General features: G+C 39.5%; 4 protein-coding genes across 6 annotated transcripts in view; 3 read left to right on the plus strand and 1 right to left on the minus strand.

Moving 5' to 3' along the window:
- lhfpl7 (LHFPL tetraspan subfamily member 7) overlaps positions 1-12,147 on the plus strand; it is a 35,038-nt gene extending 22,891 nt beyond the window's left edge. The window contains exon 3 of the mRNA XM_085936688.1: positions 10,422-12,147. Coding sequence (XP_085792814.1) covers positions 10,422-10,648 — 227 coding nt within the window. The 3' untranslated portion in view covers positions 10,649-12,147. The remainder of the gene's footprint in view (positions 1-10,421) is intronic.
- An 82-nt stretch (positions 12,148-12,229) lies between these two features.
- On the minus strand, positions 12,230-14,611 carry spata22 (spermatogenesis associated 22). Of its 2 annotated transcripts, none has more exons than XM_085936044.1 (8): positions 14,597-14,611; positions 14,244-14,306; positions 13,941-14,168; positions 13,549-13,726; positions 13,065-13,404; positions 12,859-12,979; positions 12,681-12,778; positions 12,230-12,559 (listed from the first exon to the last, which is right to left on the minus strand). In XM_085936044.1, the coding sequence occupies exons 2-8, from the start codon at positions 14,281-14,283 to the stop codon at positions 12,368-12,370; spliced, it is 1,197 nt and encodes a 398-aa protein (XP_085792170.1). In that variant the 5' UTR covers positions 14,284-14,306; positions 14,597-14,611; the 3' UTR covers positions 12,230-12,367. The 2 variants fall into 2 exon arrangements, with proteins under 2 accessions (XP_085792170.1, XP_085792169.1); XM_085936043.1 differs by having other exon boundaries at positions 12,859-12,982.
- A 545-nt stretch (positions 14,612-15,156) lies between these two features.
- Positions 15,157-20,126, plus strand: stip1 (stress-induced phosphoprotein 1). Of its 2 annotated transcripts, none has more exons than XM_085935696.1 (14): positions 15,157-15,303; positions 16,896-17,105; positions 17,211-17,352; positions 17,435-17,576; positions 17,648-17,819; positions 17,881-18,007; positions 18,085-18,187; positions 18,291-18,411; positions 18,546-18,642; positions 18,715-18,839; positions 18,932-18,968; positions 19,040-19,143; positions 19,229-19,401; positions 19,515-20,126. In XM_085935696.1, the coding sequence occupies exons 1-14, from the start codon at positions 15,295-15,297 to the stop codon at positions 19,585-19,587; spliced, it is 1,635 nt and encodes a 544-aa protein (XP_085791822.1). In that variant the 5' UTR covers positions 15,157-15,294; the 3' UTR covers positions 19,588-20,126. The 2 variants fall into 2 exon arrangements, with proteins under 2 accessions (XP_085791822.1, XP_085791821.1); XM_085935695.1 differs by lacking the exon at positions 15,157-15,303 and adding an exon at positions 15,352-15,672.
- A 124-nt stretch (positions 20,127-20,250) lies between these two features.
- Positions 20,251-26,426, plus strand: rps6ka4 (ribosomal protein S6 kinase A4). Its single transcript, XM_085935694.1, has 18 exons — positions 20,251-21,245; positions 21,613-21,684; positions 21,822-21,889; positions 21,987-22,137; positions 22,219-22,334; positions 22,425-22,532; positions 22,619-22,699; positions 22,783-22,886; positions 22,994-23,144; positions 23,217-23,378; positions 23,500-23,625; positions 23,712-23,845; positions 23,983-24,076; positions 24,174-24,344; positions 24,451-24,642; positions 24,729-24,888; positions 24,970-25,133; positions 25,221-26,426. Exons 1-18 carry the CDS (start codon positions 21,158-21,160, stop codon positions 25,431-25,433), a joined length of 2,355 nt encoding a protein of 784 aa, XP_085791820.1. The 5' UTR covers positions 20,251-21,157; the 3' UTR covers positions 25,434-26,426.
- Positions 26,427-26,734: the final 308 nt, after the last annotated feature.

Consider the following 26,734-nt stretch of genomic DNA (forward strand, 5'->3'; position numbering starts at 1 on the left):
TTGTCAAGTGTCAGGGCTGAGACCTGAAAAGCAGATACAGACACGTGGCGTACACTTACTCCCTCATCTTAGGAATTGACACAAACGCTTTGAGATGAGGAGGAAGGGGGGGGGGGGCTGTCATGCCGGATGGATGAGTTAATAGGTTTCTTAAACTGAGATCATCTTTCAAATATGAACTGGAGTGAGAGTGGAAGCGCTGTCACAAATCCACAAGTGTTTCTATTGATGTGAGGAAATCAAGTATGAGATCAGCTCTTGCATGTTTCCACTTAGCTGCCAATTTTCTTTTCTGTTTTGTTTGTACTCCAAATAAGACAACTGTCAACTCAAAAGACGGTATTGTTCGGAGGTGACGCTTGTCATTGTGGCTGTAAACACATTTCATTCCACAGACGGCGAAAGCTGAAGCCCTGCTCTTTTTTTTTTTTTCTTTAATTATATTCTGTCTTCATGCTCATATCTGATGATAGGAGTAATGAGAGTCTAAAATGAGAGGCTGTCCTTTTTTCAAGTGTCACAGACTTGTTTTTTTGTGTGTGCCTGGACACATAAGGAGGGGAAACAGTGATCAGTAATCATTTGGAAAAGGAAAATGTAGCGCCTCATCAATCACACAGTGTTCATTAAAGGTTACATTGCCACAACTGAGCCATGGAGAGAGGAATATAAAAAAAATGTAATTATCCTTTATCATCAGCCTGAGGAGCCTCAACATAATTAGGCGTTCTTTTTATTTCAAGTTGATTTGTTCTTGTTCTCTTTTGGGATTAAAAGCATCGGCCGACCATTCAATTGTTCATTAGCCATCAGGCCATTAACTCAGACGTCCCAGTACAGAATTTGAAGCTGGAAGCAATCCTTGGTGCAATGTCAGTGTCACCTACACGCCTGCATTACTAAGATTGTTACAATCAATAAACTTTTCATGGTTATGTTTTGTAATATTTATTAATCATAATATTTTTTTACTTCTATCTAGCGATGATAGAGCTATGAATTCTTTTTTTCCTTTGCGTGAGGTGACCAAGGACACAGTTAAAAAAAAAAATTCAAACCCCCCAAATTCGTCAGAAAACACTGATAAACATTCAGTAGGAAAAAAATCCTGGAAAAATGTGTGCTATCATATTTCGTGTCTTTTTCTTCGTGTGTCCTTATGTTCCCCCGAAGTGTACAAAAACAGACATTTTCAAACAACTGGTGGTAATTACTGTACCTCAGGTCATAAAGATGATTGTTCGCACAGACAAAATGGCTGCCGCCTAGATGTTATAAATGTGTACAATTTTCTGACACTGTGCTCACTCCCTATTGTCTGTTTTCCTTTTCCCCTATTCATTCGACATAATTACAGATGCTGCATTTGTCCAGTCTGTCCAGATTTTTCTTTTCTTTAAGACTCCTTTGATACAATAACAATAGCATCTTCCATCGTTGTCACCAGGTTGACACATTCTCTGCTACATTGACATCTGTGTTTATTGTGCTCAAGCAAATATGTTAGCATAGCGCTAACTGACATCTGCCCACACAACCGACATGTTCAATAATGTTGAATTCCAAAAAGTCAAGGACTAAATGACTCCTCTTTACACTATCAACACTTCTAATGAACCGCAATCTCCCTTTGTCTTCTGGGCTTTGCACCCTGGGTGTAAAATGACCAAAAGACGGCAAAAGAGAATGATAGAAAAGAGCTCAAAAATAAAAGGATGGGGGTTGAGACTGCAAGAGAATGAAAGCCAAGTGAAAATCCATATACATGATTTATATGAGTGCGACTGTGCGCAGCAGGCAGAAGTTATCTTTTATTTATGAGGGCATCAGCGGCAAAGCGCCCAGATGTTAAGCTGTGCGGGGATCTCATCTAGCTCGTTGCTCTGTGGCAGTAAAACTAGAAGGGGTGTGTGTGTGTGTTGCCGAGGAGGGCTTTGTAATCATGTGTGTGTTTGTATGCACGAGACAGACAAAGCTTTGTCCTCTGTGACAGATAGCTTTAGGTTAGATACTTGTCACTGTAAGCGGGTGCCTTCAAACTTCTCCTCCATTTGTTAGTATGGGAAAAAAAAAAAAAAAGCGCTTATGGAGTCATTTATGGGATTGGTTCATTTTCTGCTATTCCATCAGTCAAAATTAGAAGGCGTTTGTTGTCTTCTCCTCCGTCAACAGCTCATCAAAGAAGCTCCGAAGATCCATTATGTTAATGAAGGCTGCGTTGTCAACCTGCATCAGACATTGCATCATCAATCTAAAGTGACATTAACGCCACCCGGGGAGCTGGTCATGCGTACTAATAACTACAATAAGAGACTGTGAATAATGTTCCGATACATCTCGGCAGTTGCAATAATGGTTGATAGGAACTTGGATGAGGAAACAAATAATTTTTTTGGGGGGGGCTTTCCTTTACATTTGATTAAAAAAATCCATTCTAGGCTGTCCTCAGGTAGACATAGAAATCGCAGCCAAAACAACTTGGGTGCCATTTTGAAAATTACTTTTGTTAATTTGCCCCCACCACCATCACAGCACAATTATTCCAAATTGAACCAATTGCTTCGAATACTTCTCATTTACAATAACGTTAACATACTTCAAATTTCAGTTCTGCTCTGGGATTTAAAACACTTCTAGTGCTGAAATGCAGTTTGCACTTCCTATCTGCAATTACACAAAATTAAAAAAAAATTAAAAATTGCTGTGCCAAAGTGTTTAAAAAATGGCAGTTTGAGATTTCAGAACACTGCATTTGGCTTTTGGTTGGAATAAAGAGATCCCGGTGGATTCAGTTTTCCACAATTTAGGGCACCTGAGATGCTTGATAGCATTTCATGTCAGTCTACGCTGCAAATGAAAGGTATCATCTCAGCTCCTGACACACGTGTGTATGTTTTTGTGCGTGTACACACACAACCAGCAAGCTAACCCATCTAATTTGCTTTTACGAAGAACAAGAAAATATGCTAGGCATGCACATAAATGCAACAGTCGACATTCTACGTTCAAGATATAGTAGCTCATACTAACGTGCAGCCAGGCTGATTTTATCAGCGGACAGAGTATCCGCCCATGTGACATTTATTATACCATAGAACCCCTTGTCATCATAATGTTCTCAGGCTTCACACCCCATCGTAATAATAGAAAGTGCCTGAAAACCTCTCGGTCTAGTCTTTGTACTGGGCCATTAGGTGCGGTACAAAATACATACTACTTTGGTCCACAAATATGTTTGTTCTGGTCCATTAAAAAGGCACATGTAAAAATTTTTTGTTGTGTTTTATTATAACGTGGAATATTGGTGATTGATTGGGTTTAATCAATAAAGCCCGAAAAACATACATAGAGTTGGGGAAAAGAAAATATCAGGAGGACATAAATAGTGAAATAGTCCCACGATGTTTGACGTCATCCATCAGTTAGTAAGCGTTTGGCATTTTGACTGAAACCATGCATGGCTAATGGACTTGGCAGACTATATACAGAAAGCAAGTCACAAGCCAAGCCAAGCACAGGGAGGCTGGTGAGTCTGCTCATGCGGCGTCATGTCCAGACATTGCCAACATCTGGTTTGAGGGGCATCTGTAGTATCCCACTACTGGTTTCTCCATCTTTGAAGCAGGGATCTGGCCTTGGGTGGAACGTTTGCTGCCAAAGCAGATGGTGCTTGAATGAGATGTGCTGAGGCCATGATGTGGATAGCCGCATGCTTTGACTTTCATTGGGTACACAAACTGGTCAAATTTGCTTCGATTGGAAGTGTAATTGTAGATTCATGACTGGGCATTATTTAAATAGAGGCTTGGGAATTTGTGTGGCTACTACGTTTAGCCGAAAGTTGAAATGTGTTGAATTTTTTTTTTTTTGGGTGGGTCAAGAACAGCAGAAACAAATTCCTGTATCGGCACTTTTGTCCAAATACCTTTGCCCAAGGTTAGCTTGGTTAGCTTATTCTGCTAATCACAGCCATTACAAATATTAGCGATGACGCCGTTTACCTCTGACACATCAATCCTGCAGCGCCGCTCTCTGGTTCTGCTCCTGCTATGCTTTCTAAATTCATCAATAAATGAATCCCACAATACAACTCAAGCCGTATGCCGCATCAATAGAAATGTCAGCATTAACCGATGGAGAGTCTTTAACCTGTCGGCGGCAGTTGAGCTGAAGGATAACAAGTGGGTGGAGCAGAGTGACCCGGTACCGCCTATTATGGGTGACAATCACCGCTCAGTATCCTTCAACCTTGCAAACCTTTTAGATACGGCACCAAAACAACACTTCATGGTGCAAGGTGACTGAAAATCAGATTTGCATCATCCTCACCAATTACAAGATTGATTTCATGCACCAAGCGTCGCTGCTAATCACTTCCCATTAGTCAAGATATGCATAAAATTGAACTGCTTAATTATCCACAGACAAATTCAAATTATTTCTGACGGTATAACAATATACCAGACTGGACTGGAGTTGTGTGAGCTCTGAAAAAAGATATGCTGAGGAGAGACTGATGGTCTCATGGCAGCTTTTAGAGCATGCTAATGGATAATTAGACATTTTGTGACAAAAATGTCATGGTTGTTCTCATTATATGCTATTCAATACTCCTGCAGTGCCATAAAGTTCTCCAATGTGTCCTGAATAGTTGTCAGCGTTTTACTCAAGAACCCTTTTATTTTATGTTTCCTTTATTCGAACTGCAATGGCTAGTTATTATTAGCAAGCGGTAATTGGCTTCTGGATAATTACGTCGCCATCTCAGTCTTTAAATACTTGAGGTCATACTTTTGTCGTCTTAAGTCCACAACCAAGGCTCCGGGTCATTAAAGGGATATCTGTCAAACAACACCCAAATTAGACTGCATTCACACTTTCACCACGTATGTCGCTGGATGTTAAAGAAAAGAAATTGTGCGAGCGTCTTCTGCTGTTGCTAAGTGACGAAGAATAACCGCTTTCATAGTTAACAATAAACTGATTAGAGTTTGACACCATAGAGCCCGGCACACGTTTTCTATGAATTTCAGGGCTACTGCGCATAAAAGGTGTTGAGCGACTTATTATTCATTACAACATGAAGTGTTTTTGAATTGGACTTTATCAGGAACTAACACTCCTTGTAATAATAAGTGCACTCAATCACCGATTGCAAGGCCATCTATTTTTTTCACAGTCGCTGCAGGCTGACTCCCAAATTTTAATTTCTTCTAATGAAGTCGGATATGTTTTTTTTATTTTGTTTGCTTTGCTTTTTATTTTTGCTTAGGGTTAACTTATTACTATGCTCAGACCTCAATAAACATTAAGCAAAGCAAAATTGCAACCCCATCCGCAGTCGATATAATTAGAACCATCAGGATAATGGATCTGAATTTTAATTTGTGGCATGTTAAGTGGACTTGTGGGGAGAATAAGAAATCAAATAGACAAATTAGCACTCAAACTCTCATGTTTTCTTATTTGTTCACCATTGTAAGTATTAATTCATTATGTTTATTATATATGAAGTCAGTCATGACTTAAATTAGCCTTTGTGTGTTAGCGACGCTTTGCTAATAAAGTCTGCTGTAACCAAGGAAGTGCTTTCATCACATTAGCGCTTTACTCCCTTGTGTCTCAGTGGTCATCTTTTATTACGCATCTTTCAGTCTCTGGTCACCTAAACCTTGGTATAGCGGTCTGAAAGCACAACATCGATCTAAAAGAGAGCTGGAGGCCATTTGTCTGCACTGAAGGAATTGAGGTGGATTTGTTTGCAGCTCCTTCGTTTACAGTTGCCGTATCGTATGTGGCAGCAGGGTGACCTCGCGGTGAGCACGTCTGACGAGGATTGTGTGGAGTTTTCATGTTGCCCCTCGTGCTACATGTGCTTTGGCTTTCTCCAACATTCCCAAAAACATTCATTTGGTTTATTGAAATAGTCCATCAGAGTGAATATGTGAATTGTTTACAATGTCTGCTGGGATAGGTTCACCTCATCACTAATGAGGACAAGCAATTAAGAAAATGGAGAAATCAGTGCAATTGAAGTTGGTGCAAAATTTGGATCAATAAATGTCTCCGTAACATTTTTTGAAACAATAAAGGTCCGTGGAAGCTCATCCCCTGTGGTGCGGGTTCAGTGTAATGAACTTGATCTGCAGATAAAACAAGCTCCAACTTTTTCAAACTCCTAGCTACTCCTAGCATACTAATTACTGATACAAACTTCAGAATTATACTTAACAGACCTTTAATTATTGATTAGTGCCTATGGATTAGCTTCCACACGTGTAATTAAAAGTGGAACTCCAAATTCCAAACATTCATACTGTAACACTGTTTGCCGAGCCAGGAGCTCACAGACACGCCTGTCTGCTCCTGGTCGGTGGATGTAGAAGCTGAAGGTAATGGTTTCCTATTTTTCCCTTAATGCCAGTAGGTCAGGAAGTGTTGGCTAGGCTGAATTTCATTACAGAAGCCCAGCAGGCTCCCCACATCTCCTGTAGGGATTCATTATGTTGCCGCTCCAACCAAAAGCCACACTGACATACCCCAACTCACCCAGAGCAACATGTAAAGTTCATAAAGGTTTCCATGTAATGTCAGGAACCTCCAGGAACTATTCACTTGGCACAGTGGATTCATATTTTTCCTATTATTTTTTTAAATTTCTTCCTAAGCAGAGTCGTGCCAGTGGTCACAACTGACATTCCTGATTGGGCGAGTGAACTTGTTTACATTTTTAGCCCAAAGGCTGTCAACATGATAAACATGGCACTTTAGTGATGGCTTCAATGTAATTGCCACTTTCTTTCAAGTACCACTATTATTTATTTTGCCATCCATGCATGTGAAGTGCTCTATCGCCTATGCTAATTTAATATGTGTGGGTGATGGTGGATTGAGCTACAGATTAGGTTTTGTTGGGAGGCACATTGACATAAACCACATGTGCGCTCTGGGTTACCTCAGAGGGGGATAAGGGAGTCAAGGACAAGCAATTTGTCTGAGCTTTGAATTAATTTGCAGTATAAAAAAAGATGGAGATATGGAAATGGAAGTAATTAAATTGATAGATTGGATGCAGCGGGTGAGATTCATGTGTCATCATTGCTACGCTGCTCTTAGGATGGAGAGTCGCCATCAGATGCCTCAGCAAGCAATGGGAACATTTGTCTGGCCTTTTTTTTTTTCTTTTTTAGTCGAAAACATTTGTTGCACGCAGCCAGTAATAATCAATTATCCTTAGGAGAGCAAGAAGCTAAATCAGGATTTATATAATTTTATGTATAAACCTTATACATTTCATGTGCTCATCTATTTTAATTAATCTGCCCCTTTTTTTTTTTTTCTTCTTTATTAATACCAGGTAGTGTTCAAACAATGATGTAGAAATGTGTTGTCTGAGCAAATATTTGCTCGAGCACTCTCCACTGCACTGTCGGCGTCTACGTGACAGTCCAGTCGGCAGTCTGAGTGATAAACAGACCAATTACTGAACTGTGATTGACCAGTCCACGGGCAGACTTGCTCATCCTAAAGATAGCAGAGGCCATTTTATTGCCCTGCTAATCTCTCCTATCACTGTATTTTATTTCCTCTTCATCTACTCTTCCTCTTCCCCTCAAGGTCATCTGATTTATTTCTTTTTTGGGGTTATTTTTCATTTTTCGACTGTCATCTGTGGACAGTCTTGATTTCGATTTAATTGACTTGTCGCTGGAATTCAAGCTATTTTCCCCAACTCTTTCCATTTAATTGTATTTATTTAAAGACATTTGTATGAATCTTAGCCACTTAATTTTCCTCTGTTTTGTTTGACTCATCAAATTACCTTTGTGTACTTGACCACCTTTGACTCTTCTGTTCTGGAACACGCCGGTACTTGTATAATTGTCATTAGCCTAATTTCCCAGAGGCTCATTGAGTTTAATTCTCATGGCTGTGTGCAGACTGGAGCATGTCACATTAAGATGGAATCCCTGCTGTTTGCACCGTCCCAGATTAGCACTTTGAGATTCATCACCGCCCAGCAAATTGAAAACTTTCCTCACTCATCCAGCCATTCCTCACCTTGAGTCGATATTGAGTTGGAAAAGGAGAGGTGATCAGACCTGATGAACGTTCTATGCAGCTTTCAGGTGCATCGCACAAAGTTTAAATTTATACAGTACAGTATATCTTTGAGAATTTTGGAAATATTCAAACCTGGACACTGGACATTTTAATAATTATTTTTTTTAAACATTGCTTTATAACCCAAAACAAAAATGTGCAATAGAATAAAAAATCCATTTTTTTTAATTCATAGAACTTTACTACAATATATCAAATAACGGTAATTTTGTATTTATCTAATTTATTCCCATTAATTCCCAAACATTTCCATCAATTCCATAATTCCTATTAAGAAAATACCCGACAGGTCATTGATTAATGACCTGATTAGCATATCCAATATATCCATTTAGTATATTTGCGTATGCGGTCACGTTGCACTTACCGCCTCGAGCTGTTGCTGTAAATTAGCACCTAATTTATATCAGCTAGCTAGATTCCATTGGGATTGTTATTGTTATCATGGTGGTCAAGACAGAGAATAACTTGCATGTGTTATTTATGGTAGCTGAAACCAATCATGGGAAAAGATGAAGTGAAGAAGAAGAAAAAAAATAAATAACTGTAATGTACAGCTCGAGGCTCGATGTCATTGTGTATCAAATTGACAAATGGGCACATGCAGTGCTTTGACGCCAATCCGGTTGTTCTGAGAGGAATGTTTTGTCCATATTTTGCATCTACTATCTTTTGAATGTGTTTGTAGTGCTGTCCTTTTGTAATCATTAAAAAGCACTTCAAAGTATGTCGACGTCATCTATTGAAGGGCACACTCACCACAGCATAGTTAGTTAATTAAACTGCCAGTCTTTTTCTCAGATCCTTGCAGAGATTATACAATAGTGACTTGTTCTCCTTCAGTACAAGATTACAATGGAAGCGATTGTATTGTCGCCGTCTAGACAGGCGTCCTTCTTTGGACTGTTTGGACCTCTCAAGTCTTCATCCCGCGTGAGCAATCCTATCATTTGGGTTTTTTGTAAGAACCAGTTACTGGGTAAAAAGATATATGATGAAATTGATTCAGTGTCACGCATGGTTGGCAGGTTATCACACATCTTCCTGCACCACAAACTCATTCAATTTCCATCACACTGTTGTGAACCTGCTTGACCAGCTTTCCATTTGGAGGCTTGGCCACTGAAAAAGAGATTCAAGGTTCATTTTAGTTGGTTTAGTTGAAGGCTTGACTGTCTATTACAATGCTATATGTGTTTTGATTGAATTTAGATTTTCTCTAGCGGTGCATTGCATTTATATACAAAGATCAACAAAAGCAATGACCTATATTTGATTATTTGATTTGACTCTACCTCGTGAAGTTCACATGCAGTACGATTGTTGCATATCCTTGCAGAAGAAATGAAATCTTCCCTCTTCTGGCATCACATTATATTATGTCAACCTCTTTCATCACACTGTCCATTGCATTTTTGGAATAGACCAGCAGTTAAAAAATATATATTTTCTTGCTTCTTCAATCCATCGTTCAGAATTGGACTATCCACAGATCCTCAATTTGATTTTGTACACAAACTGCTATTCCACTCAGGTGCCATGTTGGAATTGTGAGCATCTCTCTCTCTTCAACTGCAGCAACAAATATCCGATTGAAATGAAGATGGATATTTTTCACACTGCCGGTGCACAAACAGCATCTTTAGATAGATAAACGTTAGAAGTCAGGATGACGGAGAGTGGCAACATTGGCTGGAAGCGGAGTCGATAACTGTGCTGGGTGCTTTGGGTCATGAGACGTGACTCAATTTGGAGGAGTTAAATGTTCTCTGGGTGCTTGGGAAGGGCAAGTGAGAAAGCATCCAAGTGAGTCTTCCTATTTTTCCCTAACATGACAATTAACTAAAGTGCAAGAAAATTGATCTTTGAATTTAAAGGCCTAAAAAAACGAGTCACGCCCTCATATTGTGTAATTATTAATGTCATATCACTGTAAACACCCTTCAGTGAGAATTTGTATTCCACATTTGACTCCAGTTTTCAATGAGCCTTTTATTGATAAATCTCTACTGCCCCCATGTGGCTATTAAGTTGACTACACATGTTCATTAATGCAAGTGAATTTCAATTGTAATTTAAAAATGTTAATGTGGATATTTATTGTATGTTTTAATATGTTGTCCGTTTCTACTAAGAGTTCCACATATATTTAGTCAAATATAAATTCTGTGCCCCCCCCCCCCAAAAAAAAAGGTATTATTGTAATCATATCCAAATATTTATTCTGTGTTTTCAAATATTTTCAACATTTATAATATGCACTATTTAATGGCTTCTTATCTGTGCCTTCTGTGCAGTATTTATCATGGCCGCGGGATTGCTGGTCTACCCCTTTGGGCTCAACTCTTCACTCGTCAGGTCCTTTTGTGGCGACTCGGATGTGTACGACGCCGGCGAGTGCCAAATTGGCTGGGGGTACATGTTGGCCATTGTGGGAGTGATGCTCACCATCTTTTTGCCCTTTTTTGCCAAATATGCACCAAAGGAGCAACTGTCTCCCACCCCTTTGCCTGCCCTCTTATAGTTTAGTTTTTCTTTACTGTTTTGTCTGAAATTATGTCATTTCTAATTCTTTTAGAATGTAATTTTATGTGTGTGTGTGTTTTCCCCTCCCCTTCTTTCCAAGTGGACTCTTCTAAAACAGACTGGATATTATGTGCTCAAAGGAATTGCAAAAACAATTTAATATAGATTTGTTTGTTTTTTTCACAAAAGGAAAGCTATTATTCAACGAGGTTCTGAGGAATCGTATACGAGAGCAGACCATTTTTCTTAAACTCAAGGACAGTTGGACTGTATATACGAACCAGACTAAAAGTTGAAAGTCCTGAAAATGACTTAAAGGGGAACTCCGGCCGACTAAAAGGATCGAGAAGAGTCTCTCTTAAATGCTACTTTTTGTTCAAAAAGAAGCATCAACAAACAGATTTTGGGTGTCTTCTTTGAAAAATATGTAACAAATAATGGTTTCTCAGTGTTGTTTAAAATGTCAACCTTTTTCCCCTGAAATATTTGTGTATGTAACTCGCTTGTTAAATGTAAAGCAATCGCCTCTCGTCGACAGCAAACACAACTTAATTCAGGATGAACACGATGGCTAAAAAGGCAGGGAGCCTTTTTTTGTCAAAACAAATGCATGAGAAGACCAACTTAGAATAACTGCTGTCCATTCTAATGTGATGTGACCAACTTGTGCCTTTTTAAAATTACAAAGATAAGCATTCAATACCATAATCAGGTTGTTGTTTCCACACTCTGTCATCTCATAGTTTCTAATGATAAAAAAAAAAAAAAAAGAAATTGTGAGTTCTGGAGTCTTTTTTTTTTTTCTTAATGCAGTATAATCCTTGTAATCATGAGAAAAATAAAACAGGCAGTTTAGTTATGCGTGTGACAGCTATGCCAATTGACGAGAAGAATTTCTATTGCTAAAGTTATTGGTAGGGAGATAAAATCGAATCTTATTCGATGATGACTCTTTTTGCCAAGAGTTGTACAAATCAAGCCTTTCTTAACCGAGCACACTATTCCTTCATGGCCGACCTTAAAATATGGTAAAATGACTGCCATGCTCCATAAGACAGCAAGTTTAACAAGTTACTGTCTCTGCACACTGCCAACTCATGAAGCTACATTTTCTTTTCGATACATGTGTGTGTTTATACAGTATTTGTATTAAATGTGGATGGGTTAAGATTTGGGTCGCTCTAATATGCCATATTCTGATATCAAGAAATGCTCATAGAGAAGGATGCCATTTTGAAAAGAGCAACAACTGTTTGGATCTCATTGTCGGGTCGGCTTCTCCTCCTTTTTGTTAAAAACCACTGTGTGTAAAGTCTCTGCACTGGTGAACGTGTTTTGGTAGATTAGACTTTTCTTCTTTTTTTTTTCTTCCTTTTATTGTGGCTGTGAATAAAATGACGTGCAGTACTTGCTATCTCGACGTTCTTAACTGCCTGTTTTTGAAATTGTATTTGGAGAGATGACCTCATTGTGTTTGCATTAATCTATTGACATTGTTTGCTGGTTTGTGGTTTTCTTTGTAATAAAAAATAACTCAATGATTTGATTTTAATTTTAATGAAATGATCAAAAACAGATATCATCCAAACAAGTAAGTGAACTCAACCATGTTCTTGTCAACTTATCAAATTGTGCCTATATTACTGTAAACAATAACAATGTGAAAATACTGCTATTTGTTTCAACTCTTTCTGACAAATGATTGAACTTTCAGATTTCAGACTTCGCGGAATAATTTGACGAGTTTGCGCATGTAATTATCGCAGACTTTGATGGTATTCAAAGTGTTTCTGACTTCTGAGGGCTTGGCTTCTCGGATTGACATGCACACCAGGACATCTCTGTTGCCGTCGTAGTTACCGACACAGCGTTGAACTTGACCACGGAAAAGACGAGGCAGATTTTGCTCCTGCGGAGATAAGATCGTTAAGTTAAACTGCTCTAAAATAACAGACCTGTGTTGTTATGGTTTATATTTTCTGGACCCAATTTGAGTGTGTGATTCTGTTTTTGTGGTCACCTCAACTCACATTTTCATAGAAGAGACACTGTACAACCTCGTTACCATTTCTCAACAGAAAGTTCTTGGCTCCGTGGTGACCAGTTGTGACAGCGGAGTCAAGAATCGCTGAGGGGAGAGCACATGCCGGGATGTTAACATGGTGTTGACTTGACAGGAATGGTAACGGTGATCCACAGGCAACTAACCAATTATCTCAAAAAAAAGTGGGACTTTGATTTTGAACTGACTCCAGTATTTCATGCCGTCAATGGTTGCATTCAAAATTCTGAGTGAGTTGTCAAACGCTGCTTTTTGGGGAACACTTCTCTGCTATTAAAAATAAACAAAAAAAAAAAAAAGGAAAATAGCACAGAAGATACAATACGTTTTTTTTAACAGACGTGCTAGATACCGTTTGAGTTTCTCGTGGAGTCTGGGGTTTATTTTCACTTATTTTCCCCACAAAAGTGGGCTTCTGTGCTCCAAAGGTGTTTTTAAAATTCCATTTGTTTTGTGTCTGAGCAGCTGGCCCGCTGAGTGGTCCGACACATTGAGGCTGAGATCTGAACCGTGTGGGACCGGCCGACCTTTCGTGTGGTTGCTGGCCCATCTGAGAGAACCCGCTATGAGCTCTCTGCTTGCTTGGGGCACTCAGATTGCTAGTAGATGTTTGGTATTGGTTTTGTTTGGAAGTTAAATCGGATCTATAAACCTGTGGTCCCTCAAACTTGTTGGGCGTTCCCATCTTTGATCTGAAAAAGAAACTAACTTCAATCCAGATTTTCACCAAGTGATTACAAAGTTCTTAAACTTGCGGTGGTATTTTGAAACTTTTGTTCATCTTTCAAATTGTTCTTGCAGTAATTACCAAGCCAGTGGCTAAAGACAAAACCTACAGTTTTTTTTCAGCTTTGAAAGGATGCGGTAAAGGTGCGTAATATCTCGTTGTTGGTGCAGGTCTATAGGTGCTATGTTGTGGAGCCTGAGCAGATCGTGCCATTTCCTGTTTGGTCCACTGGTGACTTGGTTGAGCATCATTAGAGGATCCCGAGGCCTGGTAAGAACCATACGCACCTGGAAAAAAAGTCACTCTCAAGAAATTGTTAAATGTACATTTTGCTTTGAACAGCTCGGCTTTGTATAACATGGGTAAGTAACTTTCAGTTTAATGCCCTCACATTTCGGAGTTTTTCAGACGCTCTCCTTGTTTATGGCACATTAATTTTACTCAATGGGCATCCTGACACTATTGTAGTAAAGGTTAATGGTGCCTGAATGAGTATGTCACCTGATGCGCCATAGGGGGCAGGTGATCTGGTACTTGTCATGAACTCGGTGTAAGAAAAGCAGTCATTTGCAGAAGGAGTTGTCATCAAAGGAATTAGATTTCTTTTCTTCTGATGTGATCCGTCATTTGGCATGAACTCGTGAGAATAGAAGTCATTCTCAGATGGTGTCGCTGTCAAAGGAATTGGATTTCTTTTCTTCTGATTGAACAGCGGCATGGGCGGGCAGCCTGATGGAGACAGCAATATTACTACGACTGTGCGAAAATTATGAGGTCAGGGGTCATATATATATTGTTTCAAACCTGCTGTTGGTCTGCTTGTCAGATTATCATTCCTTTTCATACTTGTAGTTCAAAGTTGAAATCCTGAAATTCATTGAATGAATGTGACATATGAAATTATAGGTTAATGGATGGTTGAGGGAGTTTTTATTTTATTTTATTTTTTTTCAAACGCTATAGCTTGTTAGCTGGCTAGCTTATGTCAGTTAAGTTTGTTTTGAAAGTCAGTTTCTGGTTATTCTTAACATTAAGGGTATCATTCCATGGGTGTGATAGTTAAAGTAAAAGACAGGCCTTTAAATTCAAGTGGATTTGAGGGATAAACAATGAATGTTTATGACTATACAACCTAAAAAACGTTTCATATTACCTACCTTATACACCTTCTAAGCAAATGGTGCCAAAAAGCAGCGCAGTACTGTATATATTACTTTAACATTGTGGTGCCTTCAGACTCTAACAATAAAATCGTACATTCCATACATATAAGTATTTGTGGAAAATACATATAAAATCATATAACTCTATTATTATTTAAAGCATTAACAACATTAGACTCTTGTAAAACTCTATTCCTCGAGAACAGAAGTAATTTTCCTGGATATGTCTCATTAGCTATAATTGTCAGAAGCAATGTAGTTTTAGTAAGTTTCACAAAGAAAATATATTGCTAAGCCTCATTTACATTGCACTGGGTCAATGGAGTAATTTGACATCAAGGTTTTCTCATTTAAGTCATTGTCTAACGCTAATCGAACGTATAGTTCATAAAATATTTATCAATGGGAAATTATTATTTTTTTATGAAGTGGAAGATCTCAACGTCACTCAGTTAAACGGGAACACAAAGTATACTTTCTTTCAGACATTAGTAACGCTGGTCTCTTTCTCAACTTTTAAAGCGTAACTACGCGTTACCAGAGCCTTCGCGAATATTCCAGGGTTATATTTATTACAAACGGAAAGCGGACAAATGCGGGTTTGTAACAGTCAACACTGGCAACCTGCAGGTTGTTGAGGGGGCGGCGCTAGTCCACACAGTAGTTTCTGGAAGGAACCTCATGCTTGCAACATGGAGAACGTGAGTGCTCGTCAAATCGTGTCTTCTCGTTCCCTCAACATTGATACACTTCGATTGTTATTCAGGATTAATTTCACCTTGAAGTCATTTATATAGTGTGGATACCCTTGTGCGCTGAATCACTAGCGATCAGCTAAATTAGCTTGATTGTCCGTGGTTTGTTAGCCATCGGCTAGGAACTCGCTGCTTTGCTAACTACTTTTTCATATTATGTTATTTAACCCTCCGTACGTTGCCATCGTTTCATAACTAGGAATCTTTCTATATTTGCCAACATAAGCGGGTCAGCTATGAGTTTCTTGTTTGCCGTGAGGGTTTATTGCTTGTCATCATTGTCTACACGGTTCAATGACAAAGTCAAGCAAAGAAGTGAGGCTGATGATTTATGACTTATATTCACCCTTGCCTACTAATACAATATAGTTTGTCTTCCCATCTGTCATTTATTGTACAAATATGCACACAGTTATTGGGCAACTAAGTTCGCATGCTCTCCTGTCCTTAACGCCATCGTCTAACGTTGTTAAATGATACATTAATTATGTTTTATTTTGTTACGTCTGGCGTGAGGTGTAGTATTTATTTGAATATTCGTGCTGCAGTATTTCGGTTTCCTAAATTAACATCTTGTGCTCTGTCCGGAAGATTTTTCGAGATGCACAAGGGGCTGCAGTGACCAATGTTTTCCTTGTAACTGTAACTTAGCCTTAACAATGAGCACACTACTTAGCACTCTATTAGGTTTGCTATAAGTATTTTGCAAAGGTTGTACTCCATGGGGAAAAATAAAAATAAATAATGTGTCGCAAACTTCTACCAAAAATCCGTACGGTTCCTAAAAACATCGTATGCCAAAATAGTGGTGCACGTTATACGCCTGAAGAGGGCGCAATTGTTATTTGAAACGGTTCAAGTTAGCATTGATGCTGATGTGAGCCATCGCTTGGCTTTCTTTAGTGTCGATTTCTTATGTATCGTATGAAGGCTGTTTGACCCGTCACAATCGAAAATTATGGGAGAGAAATTCATCAGGAAACCTTTAAAATGGATTTTTTAAATATATATCAGGGTTAGTGTACCCCAAGACCTGTTAAAATATAATTAACCAGTGATGGGATGGGATTTTTATTTTGGTGACACTTCATAAGTGATCATTTGAAAATGGAAACAGTTACATAATCTAACATATCAGTTATTTATGCACTGCATATTGATAAAATTGTTGTTGCTAATCATTGAGAAATCAGTATTATTTGTTAATAACGTAAAGATAAATGGAGCTAATTTGTTAGTTCAGAAAGATGGATCTATCAGACTGGCAGCTTTTAGCATGAATCAGTATCTACCGTATGTCAGTTAATATATGTACTTATACGCAAGGATGAAGAAAGTGAATGGACAAATGAAGACACGTTCTACCACTTGTGTTGCACCTGTCTGACATGAACAGATGCCTCTTGCCTATCAGATGCCACTGGCAGCTGTTCAAATAGATCATCCAAATCAGATCTCTGTTGAAGAAAGTCAGCATGTGTTTTCTTACTATTATTGTCAGCTTGTGTTTCATCTATTTACCGCCCGCTGTTTCACAGGTGTCTGCATTGAAAGACCAAGGCAACAAAGCACTGAGTGCAGGGAATATTGACGAGGCGATCCGGTGTTACACTGAAGCCGTGACTCTCGACCCCAAAAACCATGTCCTGTTCAGCAACCGATCGGCTGCCTACGCCAAAAAAGGCAATTATCAAAAGGCTCTCGAGGATGCTTGTGAGACCATCAAGATAAAGCCAGACTGGGGCAAGGTAAGGTGACTTGGATTTACCAGTAATCCTTTTGACAATAAATGGCCTGCAGTAATCTAAATGGGTGAACAATCTCCTTTTTTATTTATTTTTTTTATCAACAAGGGTTACTCCCGTAAAGCTGCGGCGCAGGAATTTCTCGGACGGCTGGAGCATGCTAAAGCGACGTACCAAGAGGGCATCCGGCATGAGCCCAACAATCAGCAGCTGAAGGAGGGTTTACAGAACATTGAGGCTCGCCTCGCAGGTACACAATATTCGACTTCAGTCTCGGATGTACAGTTAGAGTAACTAAGTCTTTTTTATTTTTATTTTTTTTCCCATTTCAGAGAAAACAATGATGAATCCTTTCGCCTTGCCTAACATGTATCAAAAGCTGGAGAACGATCCTCGAACCCGCGAGCTCATGGCAGATCCGAGCTACAAAGAACTCCTGGAGGAACTCAGGAATAACCCCTCTGCGCTTGGCACGTATGTGCTCACCCATAGATCAGTTGATTCCCGGTAATACCAAACGATCAGTGTTCCATTTGGTTTTCTAGGAAGCTACAAGATAAAAGAGTGATGACCACACTCTCTGTGCTTCTGGGACTGAACTTGTCTGGAATGGATGAAGAAGACGATCCGACTCCGACTCCTCCTTCGGCTACAAAACCTAAAGAGACGCAGCCACCGCCTTCCACAAACCAAGACCTACCTGAGAACAAGAGAAATGTAAGCCGGTCAATCAATTTTAAGCCAAGGGGTCAGCGTTAATTCTCTGCGTGTTGACTAGGCCTTGAAAGAAAAGGAACTTGGGAATGCCGCCTATAAGAACAAGGACTTTGATACGGCGCTGAAGCATTATGAAGAAGCAGTCAAGCATGATCCTACCAACATGACTTATATTTCAAATCAAGCTGGTATGTACTATTGTAATTGTAAAAGACAAACGTGCATTTGGCAGGTAACCAAAGTGTTCTTTCCATGATCTCTTCAGCTGTTTACTTTGAAAAGGGGGAGTTTGAAAAGTGCAGGGAACTCTGTGAGAAGGCCATCGACGTTGGCAGAGAGAACCGTGAAGACTACAGACAAATTGCCAAGTGAGTTCAGATTGTTGTTCTTTCTTGTCCCATTTAAAATTGATCTTTGGAATTGATTGGTTATATTAACGTCCGTCCGGCTCAATCTTCTGTTTTTTTAAAGGGCACTGGCAAGGATTGGCAACTCATACTTCAAGCAGGAAATGTACAAAGAAGCCGTTCAGTATTTCAACAAGAGTTTAACAGAGCATCGCACCCCTGATGTCTTGAAAAAGTGTCAACAGGTCATTTATTGTACTGTTTTATGGAGTTGACACTTTATTTGTCCTTCTCTTTATATTTGAATACATTCGATGTTTGACTACATTATACTAAAGTTTCAAATTGAGTGACTGTATATTTTCACCTAATTCTGCAGGCAGAGAAGATTGTGAAAGAGTTGGAGAAACAAGCCTACATTAATCCTGATTTAGCTCTGGAGGAGAAGAACAAGGGAAATGAAGCCTTCCAGAAGGGTTCGTGCAAAATCACTTTATTTTTTTTGAAATAATGTCTCCAATGCTTTACGTATCCTGTGCTCCCTTTAGGAGACTATCCTCTAGCCATGAAACATTACACCGAGGCCATCAAAAGAAACCCAATGGATGCAAAGCTCTTCAGTAACCGAGCTGCCTGCTACACGAAGTTGTTGGAGTTTCAACTTGCCCTAAAGGTGTGCTGTTTTCGACATTGGATCAGATCTAACCATTCACAATTGACCTGTATTTAATCATACAAGTAACTTCACTCGTTTTGTTTGATCAGGATTGTGAGGACTGCATCAAACTTGAGCCTACATTCAGTAAGTTGGACACCATCATGCTTGCCAAGGTATTTTTAGTTGATATCTTCATTTCTGAAATGTGTCCACAGTTAAAGGATACACACGTAAAGCAGCTGCTTTGGAGGCAATGAAAGATTTTTCCAAAGCCATGGATGTGTACCAGAAGGCTTTGGAGCTTGATTCTTCTTCAAAGGTATTTTAGTTTGCGCCACGACAATGGGAAGAAAAACTTTTTTTTACGTGTAGTGCAACTATTATCTTTTTCTTTGTCCATTCAGGAAGCCACAGAAGGCTTACAGCGCTGCATGGTCAGCCAGGCTATGAGGAACGACAGTCCTGAGGAAGTCAAGCAAAGAGCCATGGCCGATCCCGAGGTGCAGCAAATTATGTCTGACCCCGCCATGCGCATGATCCTCGAGCAAATGCAGAAGGACCCTCAGGCGCTCAGCGAGTAAGTTCCACAAATTCTGTATATTTTTCCTGCATCACCATTTTGAATGGTTTCATAAAAAAAGTGATGGCTGTTTTTTTTTTTTTTCTTCCTGCCCATGTTCTTTATTTCAGCCACTTAAAGAATCCCGTCATTGCAAAGAAAATTCAGAAACTCCTGGATGTCGGACTCATAGCCATTCATTGATGTGACACGAGCCAAGATAAGAAGAAATGCTCTCAACGTGGGAAAAAAAAGCAAATTCTCTCTAAATATTACATTTTTTTGTTGCCTTCAAAATTATTCGCTCTGGTATTACTTAAACCACATTTCTTTTTTTTAGCATTGCAAGTCCTGACTCTTTAAAAGACAAATTCTTTGGCAACTTTGATGCCAGATTCCAGAGGCCGTGCCCCTAAAATGAAAAGCATCACTCTGTTTGTGTTTTCCACAGTTCTCACTGTTAAGCAGATATCGGGGTTTTCTTTTTTGTTACGATACAACAGAAGAATTTTCCCCATCACTGTTGTCATGTTTGTCACAGATTGGAATTGTTGGCTCTGAATGGCTTGACTAAACACGATGCCTCAAAATGTCAACAGGTTTGCTTCTTTCCCCGTTTTTAAGGCATCTCGAAGATGGAGCCACTGGTCTCGTTACACTGTATGTGTTATATGATTGTGGGCAACTTAAGAATTTAAACTCAAATATCAAATATTCAAACTATTAAACATAATAGCAGTTTATAGTGGTGGTTTTATTTTATTTTTTTCTTTCAGTCACCGGTGCATAGAAAGTTGTGCACTTGTATAAAAAAAAAAAAAGGAAACTAGTAAAATGTGACTATCGCAAAATAAGATTTCAACTTCTGTAATGAAGAGTTTGACTTTTCTAAACCTTTTGGTGCTATTCTAATTTTATATTTTGTTTTAATTTCCTTTTATGACAGATTTGGGATTTGACACATCCTTCATGACCCCGCCCGTATTTTAATAGTCACGTGACATGCATCGCCCAGGTTGTGTCGAAAGCATCTTGCTATTAGCGCTTAGCTAGCAGCTGACCAAATAGCAAGCGATGTGTTGATTTCTCGAACTATTGGAGTAAACATGTACCGAGCTCTAGCGGAGGCAGAGAAGAAAAGGAGACCCCTCCTCCAGCATGCTTTTTATCGCTGAGATTTCAGGAGGTTATTTCTCAAGAAGACACTAGCCCTGGCTAACGCTACAAAGTTTGACGGACAACAAGAGCCATTTGCTAGCAAGATTGCGGGTTGTCATTTTACTACGACCGCTTAGATTGTCTGGGAGCGATCTGTCATCACATCGATTAAAATCGTAACTCCTCCACGGATTCATATTCACATACTTTTATCAATCTCAACTGGGTGCTAACGTAAATGCGAGTGAATAGATATAATTGACAACTCTTTAGCAACTAATGCTAACGCCGTTGCTTAAACTTTCAGTGTTAACACGTAAATATAATAGTGTCGCCTTTCTCAAAAAAAATATCGAGCGACATAATTCAATCAACAGAATGTAAATGGTTGAATAGCTGCTTTGTTTTTGGGGGATAAAACACCAAGGATGTCAAACACTAGGATTACTACAAGGACGACGTGTCAGTGCACATCTGTCCGTTCCCTTGCGCTCTCCACAGTGCAACATCAATAATTAATTTGTAGCTGCGTAAAGTGAAATATCTCAAGTAGAAAACAAGTGTTTTGCAATTCTCACATAGTTCGAATAGGGAAGGAAGTAATCTTGGTGGAGTTATGTCGGGGGACAAGTCTGATACTAGTGATGACTCCGATACACAGACAAATGAAAATGCCTGTACCGTCAAGCATCAAATCACTAATGGTAAGTCAATATTATGATGATCTAACTAATCAATCACTGCCCTGCCATTATTAATGAATATATATATAGCATATATGATAACACAAACTGTTAAGCTGTCTGGAAAATATGCATATGAAATAGTTGAAGCTGCACTGTTAAACATGAAATTGAATGTAATGACAAAACAATAACAATTCAAAATATGTGTATATTTTGACTTGACTTTAAAATTTGAACCTGTCAAAAAATAAATGTGTTGTACATAAACAATAATGGTACCTACTATACTTTTCTAGTCTTTTTCCGATTTTATCATCGTTGTATTTTCTGTCAGCTACATAAATGAGCTGTATAATCCATAAATACTGACTATTCTCCTCCCCAGCTAACCTCACAGGACACACTGAGAAGGTTGGCATGGAGAACTTTGAACTACTCAAAGTTTTAGGCACTGGAGGTAAAAAGCTTATCTGGCGAAGACATTGAATACATTCCACTTGTACAATCTTCCATTTGTTTTTTTGTTGTTAGTTTTATGGGTCGTTGGCTTGTTTGAAGTCACTAATTGTTTTTCAAATTTGTCTTTGTATCCAGCATATGGAAAAGTTTTTTTAGTGAGAAAGAACAGCGGTCACGATGCTGGCCAACTCTATGCGATGAAGGTAAGTCTAACATTTTGTATCCTTCAGAGATTTTGTAAAATTCAGCAAGCACTATGCTGAGTCCTAATGCATTAATTTTCTAATGACAACCATACAGGTGCTAAAGAAAGCGGCTATCGTTCAAAAGGCGAAGACCACAGAACATACTCGCACCGAGAGGCAGGTGCTGGAGCATATCCGCCAGTCGCCCTTCTTAGTCACTCTTCATTATGCCTTTCAAACACACAGCAAGTTGCACCTCATCCTGGGTGAGCGGAGGCTAAATATGACGTCATTCAGTCATTTTGTAATTTTTTTTTCCTTGCCATATGATTTTGCTATGTGTTTAGACTATGTGAGTGGAGGGGAGATGTTCACTCACTTGTATCAGCAAGATCACTTTTCTGAAGAGGCGGTGCGCATTTATATCGGAGAAATAATATTGGCTTTGGAACATCTGCACAAGGTTGGTGTTGGAGATAATAAATATGACTCTAACAATATATACAATATCTGATTGATCTATCTGTGGAATTGACATGTTGTATTTGTGTAGCTCGGGATTGTGTACCGAGACATTAAATTGGAAAATATTCTCCTGGACAGTGAAGGTCATGTGGTATTGACAGATTTTGGACTCAGCAAAGAATTTCTACAAGAAGAGGTATTATTGTTGTTGCAAGCTGTTATGGATTGCAATCATATTTTTTTCTCTCAAAAGCTTTTAACTATTTTTTTTTCCTCTTATAGAAGGAAAGAACCTACTCTTTTTGTGGTACCATTGAATACATGGCACCAGAAATTATCAGAGGAAAGACAGGCCATGGCAAGGTAGGAAAAGAAAGTTGGAAATGTTAGTTAATTGTAAACAATCAAATTCTACATGTACACCTTTTGATGATTCAATATTGCAGTCAGTAGATTGGTGGAGCCTTGGTATCTTGATGTTCGAGCTACTGACGGGAGCTTCTCCATTTACTTTGGAAGGAGAAAGGAATTCCCAGAGCGAAGTGTCAAAGTGAGTTGTGTCACCAAAGTTGTTCTGAACCAAAAAAAAAAAATGGAATCCTCCTGTAATATGCTGCTCCGATTGACTTCTAATATGTTCCATGGCAACTTTCTTAGACGTATCCTCCGCTGTGATCCACCATTCCCCTCTATGATTGGACCCACTGCTCAGGACCTGATCAGGAAGCTATTGGTGAAGGTTCCTCACAAGAGACTCGGGTTTGGACCGCGGGGTGCCGCAGACATCAAGACCCATGCCTTCTTTAAGGTTTGACTTCAGGTTCCTCAGATAATGATTTTTATGTATGACTCCTGGATTATGTTTTTTTTTTTCTATTAGGGACTGAACTGGGACGATCTTGCTCAGAAAAAGATTTCAAGCCCCTTCAAGCCTGAGCTGAAGAGTGAACTTGATGTGGGGAACTTTGCTGAGGAGTTCACTGGAATGGAACCAGTCTACTCCCCAGCCAGTACACCTCCAAGCACTGACCGTCTCTTTCAGGTCAGTCCTGGTTTGACCTGTCACTTGACAAATTGGGCCCATAAAAAAACAAGACTCAGAAGAGTTAAAAAAAAGAATTCCCAACAAGTTACCTAAACATGTATCTCTTGTATTATCCCAGGGCTACTCCTTTATTGCGCCTTCCATCCTGTTCAATAAAAACGCTGTCATGGGAGACTTTTTGGAATCCCAGGTTCCCGCCGATCGACCAGGTTCTGCCTCTGTCCAGCGCAGTGCAATGTTAGCGGTACGCAACTTTAAAAAAAAAAAAAAGAAAATCAAATGGTTACGCTTCATGTGTGACACTACTTTTTCTTTTGTTTGTATATCTAGGAATCTCAATTCTTTCTTCACTATGAGCTGTGCCTCCAGGGCCCACCCTTAGGGGAGGGAAGCTTCTCTGTGTGCAGACAATGCACACATAAGCAAAGCGGCCTCGAGTACGCCGTCAAAATTGTCAGCCGCAGGTGAGCTTGAGTTCCCTGACAAAGCTTTTATTACAATACCTTTTTTTGCTTTGTTTGTTTTGGTATTGATCTCAGATGATGGATGGATATTTTTTCCCCCCCCCCCATATATAAAGCAAATATTTGATCTTTTTTAGAATGGAGGTCAACACCCAAAGGGAGATTGCTGCTTTGAGGCAATGTGAAGCTCATCCAAACATTGTTAAACTGCATGATGTCTTTACTGATCAGGTAAAGTTGGGAAATAAATTTAATGGATGTCAAATCAGAGTTTGTTTCCAAATCACATTATCAGGAGCTTAGTTTTACTTTCTTCTTCTTCTGTCAGTACCACACCTATTTAGTTATGGAACTTCTGCGTGGAGGCGAGCTGCTCGAAAGGATTAAGAAGAAGAAATTATTTGGCGAAGCAGAAGCTAGCCAGCTTCTGCAGAGCTTGGTCTCAGCTGTCAGTTTCATGCATGAGGCCGGAGTCGTACACAGAGACTTAAAACCAGAGGTGGGCCGGTCGGTGTAAATGGGGGGGGGGGAGGGATTCACGGCAAAGTAAATCTTTGTCTTGTACCAAACAAAATTCAAAAATTGTTTCTGTGTTTACCTTTCAGAACGTGTTGTTTACAGATGAGAGCGAGAACTCTGTTCTCAAAGTCATCGATTTTGGATTCGCTCGACTATGTCCCGCTGGCAGCGCCCCGCTGCAGACGCCGTGCTTCACGCTGCAGTACGCCGCACCTGAACTCTTTGAGAGCGCAGGTTACGACAAAGCCTGCGACCTTTGGAGTCTCGGGGTCATCCTGGTAATCCAAACCTCAAATTGCCCATTCCGAGACATCTGTCGAACTAGCCGAGGGCCTCTGATTGCTAACTGTGTGCGTTTTATCAGTACACCATGCTGTCAGGCCAGGTGCCGTTCCAAAGCGAGCAGGTGGGGATGACGTCGTCTTATGCTGCCGATATTATGCATAAGATTAAAGAGGGTGATTTCTCCTTGGATGGGGAACCGTGGAAGGGTGTGTCAGAAGATGCAAAAGAACTTGTTAAAGGTATGAAAGCAGCTTTTTGTGTACATGTGAGCACTCATTCTTGGTTATTACCTCAACCCTTTAAATCTCTTCTAATTGAAGGACTACTGACAGTGGACCCAGAAAGGCGACTCAAGCTCTCTGATTTGAAAGAGAACAGCTGGCTACAGGGCGGAGCTTCAATGTCCACTACACCTTTGTGCACTCCCGACGTGCTTGAGTCCAGTGGGCCCACCGTGCGGACTTTTGTGAACGCCACTTACAAGGTAAAAAAAAAAAAAAATCGCCTAGTAAACACTGACCAAGATGTGAGTTTCCCCCTTCCAATTTATTGTTGTTTACCTTATGGCCAGGCTTTCAACCGCGGTAAGAGAGAGGGCTTCTTTCTCAAAAGCGTCGACAATGCCCCGCTTGCAAAACGGCGGAAACTCAAAATGACAAGTACAGGCGTAGAGACCCGATGGAGTTCATCCTCTTCATCCTCCTCCTCCTCCACTTCTTCTTCTGCCTCTGCGAAAGCATCAGAAGCACAGCCAAAGCAAAGTGTCAGCCCAAAGCAGAGCTAGCTTTAGTTTCGCAAGCGAGATCAAGAATATGTCAAACCGGAGTTGCTCAGACAAGTAAAAAAAAAAATGTACAGATGAAACCAAGTGTATGTTGGTTTAATGTCAAGTTGAATTCCAATTGATTACAAGATGATTGAGCTTAAAATTTGTCATTTGCCATCAAAATGTAGTTTGGATGTGAAGCTGGCCTCGAGGAAATGCATAAAATGTACATGCTTTGTATTTTCTCACCAGATAGCAGTAACGGCATACACTAAAATGAGTTTCAAAATAGAGATATACCTCTTTTCACTGTGGGGGGGGGGGGAAAAACTGTGCTTTGTAGGGTTAAAGGGAATCAATGAGCCATTTAGACCTGACAATAAGTCAGTCGCAATTGAGCCGAGTGAATACACACGTTTGCACATGGCAGATGCAATGATGACATCAGTAACTTGCATATTTAATATTTGTCGTCGCGTCAATGTTGAGGGCTTTTACAACTTGACAACTTTGGTTTGATTCTTGCTTTTACAAGTGACTTTATTTTATGCTAGTTTTTTTTTTTTGCTCTCTTTTTAGGCTGGCCATTAACAGTCTGCACTTTGGCTTTGAATGTAAATGATCAAAACTGAGCTTTGATGTCACATATCGGACAAGTCACAGTTTAAAAAAAGTTGTTACAACGCAAATGTTTTATGTTACTGGCAACATTTCAGTGTCGGCCGCATCAAATGTCGCAATTGTGATTTTATTGGCTGTAAATTCTTTGCCTTATGTACTGGTCTTTTTATGGTTTTGTTTTAAAGGAAAGCGGTTGTTTCTCAGCATTTCTTGTTAACTGTTGATTGACGTGGATAGTTTTGTAGTAAATGTGTCCTGTTCTTACTTTCTTTCTTTTTTTTTTTTTACTTGACTATTGTATCGTGATGCACTGTCACTGATGTAAACTGGGATTTATTTGCACCAAGACCATTTGTTTTGCTGCAAAATAAATATAACTTTTGAATGGAAGTGTCTTTCTTTATTTTATTTGGCTCAATTGTTTTAAATGTACATGTTTGTTTTCAAAACCATACTGTACATAAATTCTGACATGCTCTGCCTAGGAATGACACGTAGTCACTGTAGGGGGAGCTCGAGAGCAAATAAAACCCATGGTATTGCTCCACAAGATTTCATATTAGTGATGTGCACTCCATTTCTTTTAAGTGAACTGAATCTTTAGAATCTGTTTACTCAAAAGATTCGTTCAAAAGAATCGTTCACCAATTCGTTCGCTACACTTATATATTTATAAAAGTGCCACACTCGCCCTCACC

This window comes from Syngnathus leptorhynchus, chromosome 17 (genome assembly GCF_054491065.1).
Source record: "Syngnathus leptorhynchus isolate UIUO chromosome 17, UIUO_Slep, whole genome shotgun sequence".
NCBI lineage: Eukaryota > Metazoa > Chordata > Actinopteri > Syngnathiformes > Syngnathidae > Syngnathus > Syngnathus leptorhynchus.